At 52.6% G+C, this 19360-nt stretch overlaps 9 protein-coding genes across 9 annotated transcripts; 4 read left to right on the top strand and 5 right to left on the bottom strand.

Moving 5' to 3' along the window:
* Positions 1–569: 569 nt before the first annotated feature.
* CONPUDRAFT_154689 (uncharacterized protein) lies at positions 570–2195 on the bottom strand (the record flags this gene model as incomplete). The annotated part of the gene is made up of 6 exons (XM_007771376.1): positions 570–701; positions 750–840; positions 892–1072; positions 1233–1795; positions 1859–2005; positions 2062–2195. The coding sequence occupies 6 exons, from the start codon at positions 2193–2195 to the stop codon at positions 570–572; spliced, it is 1248 nt and encodes a 415-aa protein (XP_007769566.1).
* A 971-nt stretch (positions 2196–3166) lies between these two features.
* Positions 3167–4711, bottom strand: CONPUDRAFT_154690 (uncharacterized protein; the record flags this gene model as incomplete). The annotated part of the gene is made up of 5 exons (XM_007771377.1): positions 3167–3799; positions 3848–3928; positions 3990–4079; positions 4134–4205; positions 4250–4711. 5 exons carry the CDS (start codon positions 4709–4711, stop codon positions 3167–3169), a joined length of 1338 nt encoding a protein of 445 aa, XP_007769567.1.
* Positions 4712–5197: 486 nt separating this feature from the next.
* CONPUDRAFT_73747 (uncharacterized protein) lies at positions 5198–6485 on the top strand (the record flags this gene model as incomplete). The annotated part of the gene is made up of 6 exons (XM_007770934.1): positions 5198–5219; positions 5285–5360; positions 5417–5667; positions 5713–5895; positions 5921–6049; positions 6109–6485. 6 exons carry the CDS (start codon positions 5198–5200, stop codon positions 6483–6485), a joined length of 1038 nt encoding a protein of 345 aa, XP_007769124.1.
* Positions 6486–6934: 449 nt separating this feature from the next.
* On the bottom strand, positions 6935–9547 carry CONPUDRAFT_73748 (uncharacterized protein; the record flags this gene model as incomplete). Its single annotated transcript, XM_007770935.1, has 7 exons — positions 6935–7669; positions 7715–7819; positions 7877–8460; positions 8527–8651; positions 8700–8822; positions 8869–9257; positions 9302–9547. 7 exons carry the CDS (start codon positions 9545–9547, stop codon positions 6935–6937), a joined length of 2307 nt encoding a protein of 768 aa, XP_007769125.1.
* Positions 9548–10978: 1431 nt separating this feature from the next.
* Positions 10979–14083, top strand: CONPUDRAFT_154693 (uncharacterized protein; the record flags this gene model as incomplete). Its single annotated transcript, XM_007771378.1, has 8 exons — positions 10979–11461; positions 11515–11687; positions 11740–11908; positions 11960–12105; positions 12156–12547; positions 12602–12911; positions 12959–13659; positions 13707–14083. The coding sequence occupies 8 exons, from the start codon at positions 10979–10981 to the stop codon at positions 14081–14083; spliced, it is 2751 nt and encodes a 916-aa protein (XP_007769568.1).
* A 41-nt stretch (positions 14084–14124) lies between these two features.
* On the bottom strand, positions 14125–15854 carry CONPUDRAFT_154694 (uncharacterized protein; the record flags this gene model as incomplete). Its single annotated transcript, XM_007771379.1, has 5 exons — positions 14125–14447; positions 14495–14939; positions 14992–15192; positions 15250–15594; positions 15654–15854. The coding sequence occupies 5 exons, from the start codon at positions 15852–15854 to the stop codon at positions 14125–14127; spliced, it is 1515 nt and encodes a 504-aa protein (XP_007769569.1).
* A 299-nt stretch (positions 15855–16153) lies between these two features.
* CONPUDRAFT_154695 (uncharacterized protein) lies at positions 16154–16899 on the top strand (the record flags this gene model as incomplete). Its single annotated transcript, XM_007771380.1, has 3 exons — positions 16154–16316; positions 16361–16818; positions 16882–16899. The coding sequence occupies 3 exons, from the start codon at positions 16154–16156 to the stop codon at positions 16897–16899; spliced, it is 639 nt and encodes a 212-aa protein (XP_007769570.1).
* A 17-nt stretch (positions 16900–16916) lies between these two features.
* Positions 16917–17381, top strand: CONPUDRAFT_57153 (uncharacterized protein; the record flags this gene model as incomplete). Its single annotated transcript, XM_007770831.1, has 1 exon — positions 16917–17381. A coding segment is annotated over one exon (465 nt), but the record flags the coding sequence as incomplete, so codon positions are not given.
* Positions 17382–18200: 819 nt separating this feature from the next.
* CONPUDRAFT_154696 (uncharacterized protein) lies at positions 18201–19034 on the bottom strand (the record flags this gene model as incomplete). Its single annotated transcript, XM_007771381.1, has 5 exons — positions 18201–18234; positions 18293–18306; positions 18361–18536; positions 18588–18732; positions 18786–19034. 5 exons carry the CDS (start codon positions 19032–19034, stop codon positions 18201–18203), a joined length of 618 nt encoding a protein of 205 aa, XP_007769571.1.
* Between the last annotated feature and the right edge of the window lie 326 nt (positions 19035–19360).

Genomic DNA, 19360 nt, shown 5'->3' on the forward strand with positions numbered 1-19360 from the left:
TCATGCTGCCGATCCTTTCGCGGAAGAGGTGTTGGGGTGACCGCGGAAGTATCCGCCCTAATCGTACACAGAGGGGAGAAAGCATCTGCGCATATAGATTTTAGATATGGGACATCTCAACTGTCGCCGACCGTACGCTTTTCTTTGTCCATCCACTGTGGATCTGTCTTGCGCCCTCGATAGGCCAAGATCTCGACTGCTGTCTCGTGAAGACTTTGAGGGGTTGCGCCCATGCCGATGTATGAGCTACTGAACTCTTGCGTTTCGGACACGCGCTCCCCCTGGACAAATAGTTACGAGAGGCGAAAAGGAATTTGCAGAGGAAATTAAACTAGCCTTTAGTAAAATGGAGCTGAATGCATCCCCAAGACTCATATCGCCGTCGATGTTCTTGAACTTCTTGTGGCTTCTCGCCAAATGCCCACTGTCCCAGGGATCATACGTGACGATTGGCTCTAAACCATAAGTAAACCGCGCGGCACGCGAAGTCACTGCATGATCGATGTAAAAAGACACTGCCCCGTCTGCGACAGCCTTGTTCCTGTAGACGCGATGTCAGCACTAAACGGTCAATTAGCCAAGAAATACATGTACAGGTGCGGGTCTGGTCGGCTCAGGCAGACACCAGTCGGTGCGAGGAAACCTTGCAACTGCTTGAATAGGTAATTGTTGGCGGCAAAGCCGCCTACAAGGAAGATGAACTAAGAGTACTGATCAACGTTGGTTCATAGATATAAAGAACGACTTACAGCAATGTGCTTTGAAGAAGCAAGTTTTTGCTGCTCGATGGCCTCGACGATTGATTCTACGGCAGGATCAAAAAGTGGTGCCAAATCATTCCTACGCCACAGTCAGCACGGCATACGCGGTGTGAGCAGAGAATAAATCAACCCGTCGAGCATGAGTTGGCCTCCACGTATACCGTGCTCGAGATCCTTGATCCTGGGTCTAGCGAATTTAAGGTAGCATGGTTCACTAGCGTCCCTGAATACATGCTTAGTCGTCTTGTCGAATACATGCGTCATTTGTTTGATATAGGTATTGGCTTCGAAGCGCGACCCCTTGAGTTTGTCTAGAAGAAAGGTTGGGAATCAGAAAAGAAGGGAAGAGGCGGGCGACTTGCCCTGCAGAAGCCCAACAACACGCCTAGTCACGAAGATAGATCCTTGAAGTCGACCTGACAATAAACAGTCAGAAACGTCATACTGTAAACATAATTGCAGAGTACCTACATTCTGCTGGCGCAATCTCCTCGAACGACAACGCTTTGCCAGACTGTGTTCCCGGGTGCATTGAATAGGCACTGAGGTCGATTGTCCCGCCCCCCGCATCGACAATGATAACGCCTTTTTTGTTATCGTCCTCAGCATCCTCCTCGTCGTTCGCATCGGACTTCTCTATGACAACCTTGGACAACGCATCCGAAGCAAGCATGCTCGATATACAGTAATGGAGACTCGCCTCACCCTCCGTAACGAACGTGATACGTTTATGGCCCTCTGCCGAGTCTGGGATCAGGCCTGCTAGCACCGCCGCACGGCGGATCTGCGCCTGCTGCGGGCCCTCCCACCCGTTTGGGTGCGAGAGCACGAAGTCGATGCGATCCGCGACAGAGGTGAGGATGCTCGCGCCGTCGGCTTCGTGTTCTCTGATGTATGCCTTAGCGCAGCGGAAAAGGTATGCCATAAAGTCGGCGAGAATCTGCACGGCGTTAACTCCATTGGGCAGAGGCAGGATGTCGTTTTCTTTTATGTGGGCAGAGGAGAGGTGCTTGGGCCGGAGGTGCATTTTCCACCTTGATAAAGACAAGTCGAGGTTCAGCCCAGAGTCAGCACGTTGACTGTATGCATGTACGCACCACTCAGCTTTGGTCCATCCCTCGTCCTCAGCTTTCTCTTCAACTTGCTCTTGATCAGCCTCGGAGCCAATCGCACAAACCTTGCGGTTCTTGTCGTAGTAGAGAATGGAAGGGATCTTCGCGTCTCCTACGACCTGCCCAGGATACCTACATGCGCACATCATGTCAGAGGGGTTCTGGGTTCACAGGCAAGTGAGACTTACTTTGATACCCCTTGCGTTTTTGGGACGTATCCTGGATCCAAGATACAGTAGGACACCCCGCTAAAGGTCGTGCCAACGTCAAATGCCAGCACAAGCTTGCGCGAGAATCCGTGGTAGGGTTTCCTATCGAGCATAGCGATGCGCTGGTGGGAAGGTGATTCAATAAGAGCGAAAGAGGACGGTCAAGAGTAGAATGGCCCTATGTATGCGGAGGGAAGATGAGAGATAAGGGATATTCAGCTCTCGCCTACGGGAGTAGGAGTCATGAGCTGAGCCAATCGCATGGCCGCGCGATGTGTCGCGCTGACAGGTACGGAGTGTTCTTCTGAATCTTCTGCTGCGTATTGTATCAGGAAATAAGAGTCGCTTTAATGGAAGATTCAACTTCAGATCGACGCCCACCCAGGAAGTTGCCGCCACAGTTTAAAGTAGGTACGAGTTTGGAAAGCACGTCACCCACTCCGAAAAGCGTGGGAGCCTCTCTACAACCGCTCGTATGCCTGGGTGAAACTCGAGCGGTGAGACAGTACTTGCTACCCAGAGTGAAGCACGCAAAAACGTGTATGGGCCTCTACTCAAACTCAGCTATGTTTTGATCGTCAAATTGTCAACCCCTGACCATATTATTTTCCAAGGCTGAGCTCGGAGGGGACGAGATCATGGATTGCGATCCACATATTGCAAGCAACTACCACCGAGAAGGTCCCACGGCTGGACAGCACTTTCTCAGCATCACCTCGGTTCCCTGGATGTCAAGTGACGGCCTGCGGGGTCGCATCAAGTGATGCGCCTCTACAACCCAATATGCAATAAATTCATTATTGGCTGCTGCCGCCTTTAGCTGGCTCCAAAGCACCTGTCGGCGAAGAATGGCAAAGAGGGTGGGATGAGGTCGCGTCAAGTGATACCGCCTTGTCGGCAGGCCTAGGCTTGCCAAAGCAAACAAACTCGGATTTTGCAGGACCGCCGAGAGACTTAAAAGTTGGGCCAAGCAAGATATCAGACAGACAAATATTGTTAGATATACGAATGGTAGATAACGCATGGCATGTTTGTACAAAAGGAACTGAGCAACCGGCATATGCGCCTACAATGCTAACACATTCTAATGGGGCCCGTCAAAACCATGCGGGTGTGGCGCCGACGGCTGCGGCCCCTGGTGGGGTTCCAGTTGATAGGGCGGCATACCGGCACTTGGAGGACCCATGCCGCCCTGACCATGCCCCGGACCGCCTTGGTGGCCATCGCCAGACCATGGTAACCCCGGTGGAAAGCCCATCTGCATCTGGCCCCATTGGAATGGTCCTAGCAACCCCTGGTTGCGCAGAACGTCGATAATTGATGCAAGGTGAGTGTTGAGGCGCTTGAACTCGTCTGCCATTGCGCCTATGTCGGTCGCAGCCTTCTCATATGACAATTCGAGCGACTTCAAGCGCGCGTCGTCGGCGATGAGAGTCTTGTCAACCGATTTGATGTGCTCGGTTACATCATCGAGCTGACGCTTCGTCTGGGTCATCCATGTGGTCAGCTCCCCATCCTCGTACTTATTCCTTTGATCATGCTTGCGGATATATTCTACGAGAATGTCGCCGACATTATTGGGCATGCTGACATTCTTGCTCAGAATATCTGCAGACGGCTTTAGAGCGTGGGAAACGCGGAGGGATTGGAAGCGCGAGGTACCATCAGAGCCGACAGACTGAGCGTGGTCTTGTTTGCGGGACGACGATGTGACCACCTGGAAAGCGATCAGCATGTAAAATTGGCGATGGGAGGGACTCATTACTGTAGATGGGTCAAAAAGTTGATTGACTGGTACCCAACTGCTGTCGCGCGTAGTAGGATGCTGAGCAGAGGTTTTCTTCTGCTATATAAGGGGGATCTAAGCGCGCCTTTCGCCTGTCGCCAATGAAATAAAAAGGCCATACCTTTCCCTTGGTGCTGTCCTTGGATGGCGCCGCTGGCTCAACATTGCCGTCGCCGACGCCTTGAATGTCCGGTTTGTCGCTCAGCTTGTTCTAGCGCGGTTAAGTTAGGTTTCCAATTGGGGCAGCAACACGATAAGGGCTCACCTTTTCCTTTCGGGGTCGCTTGGGCGGGCGGCGGGACTCAGGCAATGCGTCAGTCATATCGGCGTCGCTTGGCTGTTGGTGGCCATCAGCCATGGGCGCATTGGGCTGGCATGCACAGTCAGCAATAGTTCAATGGCAATGAGATGACTTGCCTGTTCCGCCGCCGGTTTTTCCCCTGAGATATTGCGGCGCCTCCGAGCATTGGATGATGGCGAGCGATCCATGGGCCGGGGCTGAGAGTCGTGCTCATCTGAGGGCAAAGGCTTTGTTTGCGCGCCTCCCGTCGGGCGAGACGTGTCGGCGACAGGTGCTGCAAGAGGAATACGAGCGTCGGCGACTGTGGGATCGGCGTCACCGCGTTCGGGTGCATCGCCACCTGCAGGCGAGGGTGCATCTGCAGTAGCCGATGGCGGACGCGTGGATTGAGCGGCGATCGCGCGATCGCGGAACACTGACCACCAGTCGGGGCCCAGCCCTTTTGTTGGGTCAACTTCGATGTCTGGATAATCTTCCGCAGGCACATTGTAGCGCTCGAGAGAAAGAGTGAAGGCAGGAGATAGAATGTTGGGGTTGAACATGACGGCAGCTACGTGTCGTGGGAGTGTCGATGTCGGGTGTCGGCCAGCGACGTCACTCATAAATCGCCACTCATCCTTCAACATTGGACATTTGATCAATTGGCGTAATGCGGACAAAATAACCCACATACCCATTCTTGAACCCACCTCTGCTGAAACCCATCCAAGTCTAGTCCCCGACATTCTGCGATCGCCAAGATCTCACGCCACCTGTTGTTTAGGATGAATAGGATGTCTTGGACAGCGACCAAGTTCCAAGTATCGAGGGATTGAAACGGCATCCCAGCGGGTAGAGCGATGTGACGTGGGTCTGCTTGTGAGTTATCCATCGCGCGACAGTGATGGTGAATCAATACCCTTGGAGCTTGGACTATTAGATCAGATTGGATTTGCTTGGCATTGTTTGGCTGGATGAACACGTTGCGACAGAATATAACAAGTCAAACAGCCGTCTTTCCTTCCCTTCTCTTTGTTCTACCTCGAATGATGGCACCAGATAACGCAACCCGTAAGTGCATTCGCCAACACTCTTTACTGGTCGCTAACCTGTTCTAAGCGACTCCGCCGACACAGTCTGGAGCCGCGTCTCGCGCGCCGTCGGCAGGCAGATCAACTCCTGCGGTGGAGGGGCGCGGGGATCGTGGACAAGGTACGGAGCACCCCAGTTTATTGCCCCACAGCTAACACCTTGATAGACTTTTTCAGCGCAGTGGAGCAGGCCAGACAGGCTCTGCCCCAGGTGCCGGCGATTCCGCGGGAACGGTTTGCAACAGAGCCGTTAGCGGCACCGATGAACGGTGGGAACCTGCGCATTGCACCCGCACCCATGCTAACGTATGGCACAGCCGCCGCGCTCCTTCAACGTCGGCGCCCGCCGACGGTTGCTTCAGGTGGCGCATTACCCCCTAGCTCTGAAGTTGTCGGGCGGCGAGATGTGGGAAATCTGGCACCTGCAGGTGAGTGCCACCCTTAGCACCGTCTGCGACTAAAGTCCGCGACAGGCCTGGGATTTCTCCGCGGGCGCCGACAGGTGACTGCACCTCTGCCATCCGCCGGCGGCGATGATATGGAAGGCGTTCAGGCCTCAGGCTCAACAGTCGGCACGGTGCCCGTGTATATGGGCATTGAGGGGCCTATCGACGGCGCATACCCAGATGCAGCTGTAGACGCCAACACAATCTTTAGTGAGTACATTGTCGGCCTCAGCAGGTGGGCTTACAAGTCCGAGGGCAGCATGGTGCCGGGGCTCCAACTTGACCTATGACACAGAACGGGAGTTTCGCGACGCTCCTCTCAACCCAAGCGGTGGCACTGATACTGGACCTTCCCCCAACGTTGGTAAGGCTGCCATCGTGTTAATTTGAGTCATTGCTGACAACATCCTATCATTGCGTTAGGTGCAGGCCACGACTGGCCCCCCGACTTCAACATCAATGGTCACCCGCCAAGGGTCAGAATGCCCTTCCGTGAGTATAGGGACGCGCTTCTTGGGGACCTAATGCGGGCGCCCCCTGGATCGGCGACGTCTTCCTTGGTAGATAATCTTGCTCTCACGGTCTTGGATAATGTCATGTCGCGGTTTTTGCCCGATGATCCGCATGAGGCGGCTAGATTGATCGCCGACATCTTGGAGTCATCGCGTCATATAGTGGAGGACAATTTCCCAAATCTCAGAGTCAATCGGGACGAACATGCCAGATACCAGCGTAGGGATGTTTGTCAGGCCTTGAAGGTCTTACAACTATATTTGTATTTTGCAGCAGGCAGAGGTTGATTGCATTTCATATGTAAATCACATCGAATACATACTATTATGTGTGCTTCATTGACCATTTTGGCTTCGCTTACGTGTGGTCAAACCCAAATGCTCCTTATTGCGACCTTTGGACTTGTAAGATTTATTGACTGCGGCAGTGTCGCCGACATCGTTTTCATCGGCCTTTGATTTTGTCGGCAACTTCTTACCGCCAGGCGTGAGAAACTTTGCTTTCCCTGTTCGGGTCTGGGTATGATCCCTTCGGCTTCGCCGAGTCTCTGACCCCTCAGGCGCATGGAAAACCGTTGCTGCACCGATTGCTGCCGCAGATGCTTTGTGCTTCTTTGCCTACAAATGCGTGAGCATATGCTTGCAAGATACATTCTGGCTAGACCTACCAAGGGATTATGTGTCACTCCTGCCTGAATCATATGAACGGATCAGCATTGAATCCGCATGAGCAAATTTTAGCCCACCTTTCGCTTCAGTCTAGGAGGTGTGTGCCTCCCCTCAATAATTATTTGCGCTCCAACATCTCGTGAGGCAGGTGACCCGCCACTGACTGTAAGCGCATCAGCATTGTCAATAGCCGCCGGCAAGCCTCCAGTTGGATGAGACCCCATCTCGTCAACTTCAGAGATAATGTCAGCAGCAACAGGCCCAGATGCGCCTTCGCAATGAGAGGCCGCTTCAGTAGCCAAAGCTGTAGCCGATACCAACAAGGTTGATGGGGAAGGGCTTGGCATTGTCTGCAAACCTGTGGGTGACTCTCTGGCGGCGACAGGCAGAGCGTGAGATGCAAAGTCCGGCAGCGGTTGATCGACACGAATTCGGCGAAGGAGTGAGCCAATATTAGCAGCCGGCATCAAAGTAGGCGACGGGTGGCTGATGGTAGCGCTTGGCCTGAGTGCCGTCGCTGAAGCCATGGTTGCCGCGGCAGTTATAGCAAGAGTATCTTGGACACTTCCAGGACCGAGGCGTCCCTGAGATGTCAGACCGCTGCTCCTATATTGCCCAGACAACTTTTCGGGTACGAAATCCTCGTCATCATCATCGCTCAGGGGAGGAGGCGACCGAAGTGCTGAACGAGATACCCCTGCTCCAGTAGCAGTTGTATTCCGGGCGTTGCAGTCAGAGGCAGGGAAAATTGTCGCTGCTGATGCGCTAGAAGCTGGTACATCTTCAGGATGTTCACGTGATTCCTAAGCAGGATGAGAAAGTGGCCATTTTGCGGAAACAGAACTCACCAAAAGTTGAGGGGCTGCCGACAGAAGGGGCCGCGGCATAGGTCTGCAAATGTCGGCGACAGAGTGGTCCCTGGGTGGCACCCGTCGCTCAGCGCCTCCACCATCCTGAATTATTGATGCAGGCGTCAGAACAAATAAATCAAGGAATGCGTAGACGCTCACAGCAGTGGGGTTTAACGGTGATATGTCGGCGACACCAAGGCTGTCAGCTGGGCTGGGTGCATCGCCATCATCGGACTCATCTGGCACCACCCGCCGTCGGCGCCTTTGGCGGCGAACACGAACATCGTCAGTATCATCAGAGACCCTTTGGCCCTGAGATTTCCGCGCCCCCGAGAGAGTTGATGAGCATGTTATCAGATATGTGGACGAGAAGTGGATAGGGTCCTTGCTCTCTTTAGCTCTCGCCTTCCACATGTCCCAAACTGGAATTAGCTGGCCCTCTGTCATCAAACCCGGCTCGCGTATGTTCACAAGCTTGCCGAACTTGTCGGTGGGAATGTCGGTAATGTTGAAAAACTCGAGGTTGTGGCCGTCGACCTTTGACCAAGGCACAGCGACCTTGTCATTTCCAACCTTGTCGGTGTCATACCTGAATGCTGCGTTCATGACGTCGCGGAAGATGCCTTCAAGGTCCTTTTTGTTCTTATAAGCATCAGGCAGGATGGGATATCCATCGGGTCGAAGCGCTACAGAGGTCCGCTTAGGCTTATGGGCTTCAGCGACAGCATCAGTGGTCCCCTTGCCTAAGGATTGGCAGCCGCCCATTAACAAAGCAAGCGGCAGGCAAAATCAGACCATCGGCGACATACCGTTGCTAGCCGCAAACCAGGCAATAAAGCGCCTCCAAAATGCAGTTGTCTCGATGTCGGGCCGTGGCAACAGGTCGGTGAATGCAGTGACTCCAGGTCGAGAAATTGCAAGACTTGCATCGTACCTTGCAAGGCTAAGCATAAATTCTGCCCCTGGTGCCAACAACACTTACCAACCAGACCAGCAGTCATTCTCGGCATCCATACGAGTATGCATCAGGAACATCATGACGCCGAAGTGGAGCCATGCATAATGGCAAACCTGTCGGGTCCATCGCAGAAACCCCTTGAACTCTCTGAAGCACGATTAGTCTTAATCCTGATGCCAACTCGACGACCTACTTGTCTTGCATCGCCTTGGGAATGCCCTCAGAGTTCCACTTAGTCGCTGTCTTCTTCAGCTCGCGGTATTTCTTGTCGGACAGGTTCCGGTAAACAACCGACCGCGCCTCTGAGTACAACGCCATCCACTCGGCAGTGCCGATGGCCGGCATGTTCTCGTCGTCATCATCATCGGCGGCGGCGGCAGTGTCGGGCCCGCCTTGCGACCCCCGCCGCTGACGCTCCTCTTCCTGCTGCCGTCGCCAGATGAAAGGCATCTGCCCCTCATACTTCTCACGGTAGAAATACTCAGCGACATTGAAAGCATTCCATGCCTTTCCTGGGACGCTTTTCTTCCGGCGACGCTCCTCTGTCTCCTGGGATTCGATCTTGAACCACTGCATGACAGCCTGGACACAATGAGCATTTCCCATTATTCTAACAAGAGTCTTACCTTTGCTGTGTCCTCTTTGGAAATGAAGTTGTCACAGGGGAAGCGAAGTATCTCTTCCACAACTTGACCGACAAGCTTGTCCTCAGCGGAGTCGTCGGCGGTGTCCTCCCAGGCCGTCCGATTGCGCAGTAAAACATTGCGCTGAGCCTTTGTGAAGGATGGGAATGCAGTGGGTGGTAGGGGATTCTTGGTGGAATGGTCGCTCATAGGAACGGATGGATTGCCAACAGCAGCCTCTGCAGTCATTGGGGACGATGCGGAGGAAGGAATCAAGAGTAGCTTGGGGCTCTTCGTCTCCTTTTTATTTGTATTTTTTCATGTCAGGGTCAATGGTTGCTTGGGGGACTATGTCGGAGCAGTCTTGTAAATCAGGGCAGCATGACCAAGACACCACAACTTAGCCTCCGACAATCAAGTGTAGCCCAAGGTAGCGCACAGTCTGTTTGGGCCGTCGGTGTTCATTTCCAACTATTCTGACTGATGATTGGAATCATGGCTCAGTTTGACTCCCCTTGACATTTATATATTGTTGAGGCATGAGGCGGACCTACATGTAATTGAGAGTTAGCCCCATAGACATCATTATTACAGCCAATGCAATATTACATTGCAGTGCTCTGCTAGCATTTCGTACTTCACATTTGACCTGTTCCACATCAACGAGTTCCATGATGCATGGCATACATGCTCATGAGCTATGTGGATCAATCTTGATATATCTATGCTTTCTGGTGCATAGTTGGTGCTTTGCGCTTTGCACCTTTGACCTGGCCAACTAGTTCGGTGATGCATTCCACATATATTGTTTGGCTAATGATATAATTCAGCACCTGTCTCAGACAGATCTGGATCTGCTTGAAGTCTGAGTCACCTCCAATATTTACTCATCTTGGTCATCACCTGGACTGATTTATACAATGTCAATGGCGGATGTAAATGATTGACTTGACGCAAGTAACTGCAATAATATTGTCGGCGACAAGTGTAACCTTATTAGTGAGACTGTCGGTAACTTGCGGCAGAGCGCAATCTCCCATTGCGAGTTGATGGTTCACACCTTTCTTGATACCTCATCTACGTCTGCAATGGTTGGCGGCCGCAGGGCTGGCAAGTCAAAGCCGACACCTAACGCAGGAAACTCATACAACTATGAAGGAGGTACCTTCAAGTCATCAAAAGGAAAAGAAAAGGTCAAAATCAACCGTAAATCGCAGAGGCCAACCGGTCCAACAGCTTCTACCGTCCATCCCAACAGTGAAACACCAGCCGGCGTCTCTGATCTACCACCAATATTCGATTTTGTTGATCCTCCTGACGATGCACCAGCAAGCAGTGAGAAAGAGTCTCGGCCATGGGTGTGTTGCGTTTTTTAATCCTTCAGCTCCCAACTTTACTCAGCTACTACAGGGACAGGCACGAATGATGCACGAATGGCTGGATTATGAGAACAGCTATCTCCTACTCATGCTTGATGGCGAAGCACCTCCTGCTGTTGACTGTGCAACTTGTCGCCAAGCTACTGCTCTATGGCGATGCCTCTCTTGCTTTACAAACCCACACATGTGCAGCGGTTGCATGAGGACCTCTCATGCACTCTTGCCCTTTCACAAGGTTGAAATGTGGCAAGGCGACCATTGGGAGCCTGCCACAACAGCTGCTTTAGGTGTTACACTGAACATGGGCCATAGTGGCCAGAGATGCCCCTCCAACCCTCCCCCCCCAGAGCCTGCTGCTAGCACTTCGGGAGAGCGACCCCCGATAAGTCCAGATAACACCATCTTCAATGACGTCACTCCAGAATCTATTGATCAGTTAGCAGCCGAATATGGACTATGCAAGCGATTTTCTCAGGTCCGGGGTATTGGAGCCGATGCCAAGGATGATGATTTGTCTCCGGCCCGAATGATCACTGTCGTCGACGTCACCGGCCTTTATGAATTTCCAATTGTATGGTGCAAATGCAGTGTGCGACATGCCCCTCACGAGCAACTACTTCGTATGAGGCTTTATCCAGCTTCCCAGGACCGCCCGCAGACAGTCTTCACCTTTGATGTACTTGACCACTTCCTCCTTGCAAATATGGAAACAAAGGTACCTGCAAACGCCTACTTTCGGATGCTCATGCGCATCACCGACGAGGCATATCCCGACCTTGTGCCGGTGACGTCATTTCAACCTCACAGTGAATAAGTCATTAATTGATATTCGTATAGGATCGCTATCGGGAGCTGGCCCGATGCGCTCGGCAATGGCTTCGATTGACGTCGCGTAAGCGACATGGTCACGGTTACGGAGAAGATGAAGATGCTCCAGGGTCGTTAGCAACCCCTTGTGTTGCATGCCCGCGGCCAGGCATTAATGCTCCGGCAAAGCCTGATAGCTCGGTGTATGTCAATCTTTGCAATAAGCATCGGGATCATACTTATTTAGAATTTTAGACCGTCATGGCTCAGTTATCTCCATCTGGTGGTGGATGGTAATTTCAAACAGCAGAACTTTCGAATGAGAAAACCCGAGAATGATGTGCCGCTCACCGATGGCCTACAGTATACCGTCAAGAAATCAGAATATGAAGCACATCTGGCTACTGTAGACGAGGTTTCTCAGGTAGATATATCTTTGGTTGATTGTCAATTATGCTAACTGAAAAACATCTAGCGTTCCACCTGCAATGATCATCGGGCGGTCTCTCAGGCTAATAGCCGGCGGGCACATTTGCTGTATACCGGGTTGGCGGGTGTCGCTTGTGCGAGGCACGGCTTCTGGATATCAAACGCAATAGTTGACCTCCTGCTTGGAGAGCGGTGAGTGTTGAGATGATTCCATTATGGTGCCAAGGCCAATCCCCAAACAGACAAATTAGCATTGATGCCATCACAACTCGAGCCATCTGGCTGGCAGCTAATCTTGCCGGTGTCGTCCTTTTCTATGACATCATTTGCCAGTACTTTGTCAAGTTCTTTGACCGCGTCAAAAATAGCCCCTTGTTATCGCTGCCCGACGGACCCGTTGTCATCCCTGCAATCGGGCTTTTTCATGTCCATGGGCATCAAGATCAGTGCGTCGCATATTTTTCCCCTGACTTCATTAGAGGGGTCGGCAAAGTCGCCGGCGAGATGATTGAGTCCATGTGGCCGCCTTTAAACAACATCGCCGACAGTGCAAGGCACATGGCGGAGTCTGGGCGGCGGGATCTCATCAATGGCCATATGGATTGGGAAAACATGAGGAAAATGTATAACTCAGGTACGCTATCTATCGGCGACAAAATCTGGATATTGCATCTGAGATCCCTTTCAGTGAAGTACTGCTGCACCCGATTCTTGGATGTCTTAGACCTCCTCGAGCGAGCAACAAAACAATACGTAACCATCACGAATAAGTGTGCACCGGAGGAGGTCGAAAGATGGACACAGATGCTTGATAAAGCTTATGAAGATCGCACCCACGATATCAAAGCAAACGAAGTCTTCAATGTTAAGATCAGCAAATTGCCCTCTCGCGCCGAGAATGAAGGCCAGCTCGCAAACTCCAGCAAGGTCAAGCAGCGTCGTGGGGCAAACAAAGCAGTTGTTTGGGTCAGCAAAGGCATTGATATCTTGCAGTTGCAGTACGGTGCCGCATTTTCTTCTCTGCATATTCTAACTCGTGCTCCAGAATCAAAGCAACTGTGCTAAAGCGACGGATTCGCGACAAAGAGAGAGGAACCGATGCAAAAACACTGGCGGCCGATCGCAAACAGCTGCGGAAGCTCATACCGGCATTCCTTGCTGAGTCTGCTCGTTTCTTGGGAGCGCTAGCTGATGAGGTCGCCGATGAATCGTCCCACGGCGATGCTGGGGACGATGACTGGGATGACATTGCCGACATGCCAACGCCTGAGGATATCTCTATTAAGCTGCCCTCTGCATTTGGAAGGCGAGCCTGCTTTGACAACGGCCTAGAGTACCTAGTGGATATAGAAGCTGAACTTAGGCGTGGCCAGGCCCACGACGCCTTGGAGAAAACTCGGTCTTATATCGGCAAGAAGTCCGTTCTTTATCGGACCGACATACGTCAAGCCAAAGGAAGCCAGAAACTAGGGAAGGCAGCGCAGGATGTTGTTGACATCCAGAATAGCAAAATTGCCACCCAACGCGAAACCTACAACAATGCGCGGAAGGCTATGATCGCTCTTGCTGAGTCTCCAGATGACATTGCCATGTATAAAGAGCTCACCTTCTCCGACTTGGAGGCACGGACCTCGACGCTTAATCCAGCTGAACGTGGACTGCGCGATGAAGGGCTCCCATGGATATGGACGATGGATATCCAAGAGGCGCTGGCAGGAAAGAGCGGCGATGAGGTTCTGAATGAATGTGAGTGTACTATGGTGGTCGCCGACAGAGAATCTAATATCCCAAAGTTTATCGACTTCACTGGATGAAGGCAAAATGTAGGAAAGATCGCGCAGAAGAAGAGATTGTCATCCTCCGCCACGAGATGGAGCGTATTCCCCTCAGCTTTGCTCATGAAGCTAAGGAATGGGACCGACGTGCAGCTAAGGCTGGCGATAACCGGCCTGGACATGTTGCCCATGCGAGAAGGCAACGCAAGCACTGGGAGAGATTGGCGCAAATGGCTAACTCCAGTTTTGCAAGACTCCTCGCAAAGCATCCCCCTCCTTCCTATATCAATCTTTGGCTACCTGCCCAGGAACCTGTGACTGCAACCGCAGCAACAGCGGGCGCCGACACAGATGATAACTTCTTCACTAATCTGAACATCACCCGCACTGATTAAGCATATGTTACATTGTGCCCTAGTCAACCAAACAAAATTGCCTATATATGTTGAGTCGCCGACTCATCCCATTTCCATTCTGTAGCCCGGACCGCCAGTCGGTGTAGGCGACAAGCGATGGCCTCGCCGTCACTGTCGAGGCGTTGCAACAAGCGGAGGAGCTCGCGCTCGGCGTTGTTGCTCGCTGCTAAGGTCCATGAGTCCATAGATAGCAGCGATGTCGCCGACAGCGATGTCGCCGACGGATTGTTCCGCAAGGGATCAGCGCCAGCGGTCGCTGCCGGATTGGGCACGTTGCCGCTCGCAGGCGCCGGTGAGCAGTCGCTGTCATCCAGCAGCTGGTCGACTTCATCGTCAGAGTTGGCTGCTGACGCGTGAGCAATAACGGCAATGTGCAATGGACCTGCTTACGAGTGACATATCGGAAGTCCCGTTTTGATTTGCGTTCCCGTTCACGGATTTGACTTTCGCTACGGTGTCCAATTGAGATCCTCTTCCGCTGCGCCACTGGCACGTATTTCTTCTTCTCCTTCCTCTCCTTCTTCTCTGTTTTCTCTTGCTTTGGTGCTGGTGCCCGTGGCAATGCCTTGGGCTTCTTACCTGATGCACCAGACCTACTCGGTTGCTTCGAAGCAGTTGACCTCGGGCGTTTAGATGGGCGTTTGTCGGGCGGAGCCGCCCCATCATCGCCAGCCGCTTTGAACCTCGCATCGCACCTCTTGCGATTTCGGCGACAGCCGTTGCATATGACTTGATCATATTCAACGCGGCACTTGCGATGCTTTTCAATGCAGCGTGAACATCGTTTGCTTCCCTCGTAGTAGGTGGCCAATCGGTCAAGCGTCCTCTGTCGGGCCTATGTTGGTTAGGTGAGCCGCGTATGCTGCAGACCAATGCCGAAGACGTACCTCGCGTTGTTTGTTTGTGAGCCCGACGGAGCCAGGGTCGCCGACAGAGATCTCTTCCAAGTTGTCGTCGTCGTAGGCTGCAACGCCATCGTCAGCGCCAGGGCCATTGTCACCGCTGGTGGAGACGCAGCGCGGGTTTGGGCCATCCTCATCATCATTGCCATTGCTGCCCTGGTCACTTCGGCATGCAGTGCCTGCTCTCTTGCAGAGGCAACCCAAATGTCATTAAGCAGTCAGAGAGCCAATGATGCAACGCACCTTTACCGACGACCTGCTTCGCACCGTCGGCGGCTCAATCATTACGCATGCCATCTTTTGGCGCCGTCCGCGGCCGTTGTCTGATACTGAGGCCGGCGGCGAAGCCGCTCGAGGCGAAGGGTATGAAGGCGGTTCCCACCAACGGTCATCACCCAGGTCCAGGAACGCCTCGGGGTTTGCACATCGCCACGTGGCGTATACGCCGGCATCAACGTCTGCAGCGCCATTGAAGTTGGCGATGGCAGCAACGTAGTCGCGGTTGCGGAACACGTCAAACAAGACAGGGGTCGGCATGAGGTCAGGGAAGCGGGCGTACAGAGCCACAGCAGGTTCGTAAGCTTGATCCTGAAAAAAAATCATCAAGGTGCATGAGGCGGCGACATATATGACTAGGACAGCCTTACCACTTCCCCCATCACTTTATTCACAAAGTCGCCGTGCTCCCACTCATCAACGTGAGGCAGGGCCTCTTGCAGTCGTGCTTCGGCAGTGTTGATGAAGGCTTGGGCATGGGCGATGTTGTAATAGGCCGTCTTCCCATCCATAGCAGTGCTGTTTGCCCATACGGGCAGTGTTGGAATGGGGAGGGGGAGTGGAATGGCCATGGCGAGAGGTCGGCGTTGGGAATGCAAAGGAAGGGAACGCGCGGCGCGCCGTCGCGTTCACCTGGCGCGTCGCGCTTTATTTGCTGCTGCTTGGCCGGCGCGTGCACCTAAATTAAATAGCTGGTCGTGCCTCCCACGATCGGGCTGTGCATTATGTAATATATCCTGCGCGCAAACCTTGCAAAGCAATATTTTTGTTTATTCGGCGCACGCATACGCCGCGTTGTTTGTCGGGCACGGGCGACGTTCTCCTGTTATAAATGCGTAACTCGAGAACTTGAGACAGGTCGCCCGCTGTCATGTCTGCCTTAGACAAATGCGAAGAGCTTGGCAAGTATATGCAGGCACTCCATGTCGGCGACAGCGCGCATGTTCCCACGGCGCCTTCATGGCTGTCGGCTTCCCTTTGTTCCGACGTGCAGCGCGCGATGGAAGTCATCGCTGCTGCCGACAATTGCCTAGGTAAGCCAGCGCCCATTTCGCCCACTCGCGCTCAACGTCTGCAGTTCTCCTGCAAGGCGACGCAGAATATCATACAACCCACCTTGGGCCTCACCAGCGTGGGACCGATCCCAACAAAGAATCCGTGCTCGAGTACCTGAAGCCTCATCTCACATATCCTGAAGGCAGGTGTCCGTGGTCCTCCACCGATCCTGACCCCATCACAAAGCGTCTCTGGGCCACGGAACCCTTCAAACTTGCCGATGCCCTCGGACGCGTGATCCTCTGGTTCCTCCCCGCGCTTCTGAGCCCTGAGCGACAAGATCGTATCGTCGCCGACATTGAAAACATCGCCGAGGTGTTGTCGCGCGGGATGAACAAAGCGCAAGCGGATGCTGTCCCTGCCACAGTCAAGCAGTGGAGGCGATCAAAGTTCCTATTCAATACTCAGTTATCGCTGTCACGCGACAACATCACTGGATCCATGGACATCTCGCCCGGCTGGTACGCCCAAGGGCACGAGGTAAGCATTTCCAGTGTCGCCGACACATAACTTACCGTTCCTAGTTCACCGATACCATCCCAGACGCCAGCCGCCTCTTGAGAACTGAGCCGATCGTTGCCAAATGGGCGTTAGATTCACAAGAGACGTTTGCCCTGCTTTCTGGCGTACTAGCCGTCATTCATCCGTCGCAGTTTCATCAAGGCGTCGCTTGCATGCGCGCTCTGGAGCATGAGAGCGCCCATCCAGAGCTTATTACCGACTGGGCTTGCGTTTTCAATGCCCTTTCTATTTTGGTTAACAGAGAAGCTATATTTCACCGTGACGGCGGCGGGTATTACGAATGGTATGATCTCCTTGCATCGATTGGCCGATACTGTGGGGGTCAATTATCTTTCCCGGGCCTGGGAATCGACCTCGACTATCGGCCTGGTTCAGTTGTCCCTTTTTGCGGCAATGCCCTCCGCCACGGCGCCCCTCCATCAATGGGCGACAGAGTTTGCCTGGCATTTTACATGCGAAAGTCTGTACATGTACATACACAAACCAATGTGGCCGACTGGTCCTATACCAGTGTTAGCTGACTGTATGCCTCACAATAGACATGATGTTTAATAAAGATGATTCCGGGGCGCGACGAATCTCTTCTACGGGTTTGTCGCATTTGCCCTCATCACTTGACGCGGCCTTCTCGCAACGCATCTTGGCTAGCGTCGGCGCCCTCTCCAGTTGCTTTCGGCTGCTACGAAGATTAGAACTCCGCCATATGCTCCACCTGTCACTTGATACGGCCTTGTCCTCCGTCGCTTGGCGGCCTTGTTGCTGGCGCGTCGCTCCTGTCGGCGCCATCGCCATGCTTGCCTGCTCTCCCTCCATATGCCACATCACAATTTTTGTAGTACTTACTGCAATTCATGTCCATCACTTGACAGGACCTCCAATGCTGTCACTTGACATCCAGTGACCCGACCTGGTGGTGGGAAAGTGACGTCCAGGCATCCGACCTGATCGGATCAACATCCTTCCATATACTGTGCGATCCAGCGCGGCGGTTGTGATCATCACGCCCACAATTAAGGGAAAGTTTTCTTCCATGAAGGGGAAGGCGAGCATGGGGCATGGAAAAGGAAAGGTCGCGGTCTTTCCAAGTTCAAAACTTAGAAGCTTCTTGTGATTGTAAAAGAAGTTAGCCTATTGTGGGATTGTAGGCTCTATCCCACACGCGCATACTTCTCTTTTGCGTGAGGTTTATCAGCCGCAGTTGAAACGTTGACTTATGTCTTTCGCCTCGCTCGATATCGTGAATTATGAATTAAGTGTAGGACTGGCTATATACAGAAACTTTTGATTGTACAGAAACAACATAAATGGTAGATGTCGCCGGTCAGCACCATTGGCATTCTTCAATCGTCCTCATAAATGATGGTAGCAGGTCCCCTTGTATGTTAAGTGCTATCAGCTTAAGAATGACACCATGATAGTTATATTTGCTTACAGTTTCGTGACTCCCTGATGGTGGTGTGCTCTCAGAACATGCACGAGAATCAAACCAGAAAGACGTACATTTTCTTTCCACCTAAGCTGAGCCTGTAGCTCAGTAAGGCCAAAAAGCAGCACGACGTCGTATGCAATGCTGTAGTGCCGTCTCGGCTGTCCGTCCGTAAGACTTCCCCCTTCATAAACTTTGGGTTCAACTGCGGACGTATCCGCGTGAACGGTACATAGGGGAGAGAAGGCGACTAGGGAAGCGAATGTGAGTTGTTGGTATGCCCAACACTGTCACAGCTTACGTTTGTCCTCGTTTATCCATTGAGGATTTTCCTTGTCTCCGCGGTATACAGTAATAGCTACTTCTGAGCTTTTTAGACGTTGAAGTATCGCGGTTGTTAACCGATAAGTGCGCTTAAATTCTTGCGTTTCTGACACTCGAGTTCCCTACGTCGCCATGTAAGCTTTGGACACGAAGTCCCGTGTTTCGTACCATTCACCTTGAGTAAGATGGCTGTAAACGCGCCTGAAAGACACGTAGCTCCGGTGAAGTCAACGTATGATCGGTCTTGTCTTTCTCGATGATCTGGTTTGGATGGATCATACGTCACAACTACCTCGACTCCGTAGGTAGCTCTCGCCGCGCGCGACGATACAAGATGATCGAGCAGGGTATGCAGGGGACGCCGATGGAGATGCTCGGTAGCACGGATGGCCAATTGCGCCGACATGCTCGGTCCAGCGGACATCCGCGGACAGCTGGAGTGGTCGCGTCCGCGGATGCTACATTATAAGTACAATTTACTACAATAATAGTAATGAAGTAATATTAAGGCTCTGAGCAGTGGGCTATGCTGTCGGCGTCGGTGGTCACTATGGCATTCACAAGTACACTACAAATATAATAGCCAATCATGATAATGTGTTAGTAGCATGTTGGGGATTCTAATACGGTCTCGGCGTCTGCAGAATGTCGGCGTCAATGTCATGTCGGCGTCAATACCATATCGGTGTCTGTGACAGGTTCGGGTCCGCGGATGCATTTGCATTAGTAAACAGGGCTACAAATGTGATA

This window comes from Coniophora puteana (assembly GCF_000271625.1).
Source record: "Coniophora puteana RWD-64-598 SS2 unplaced genomic scaffold CONPUscaffold_7, whole genome shotgun sequence".
Classification (NCBI taxonomy): Eukaryota; Fungi; Basidiomycota; class Agaricomycetes; order Boletales; family Coniophoraceae; genus Coniophora; species Coniophora puteana.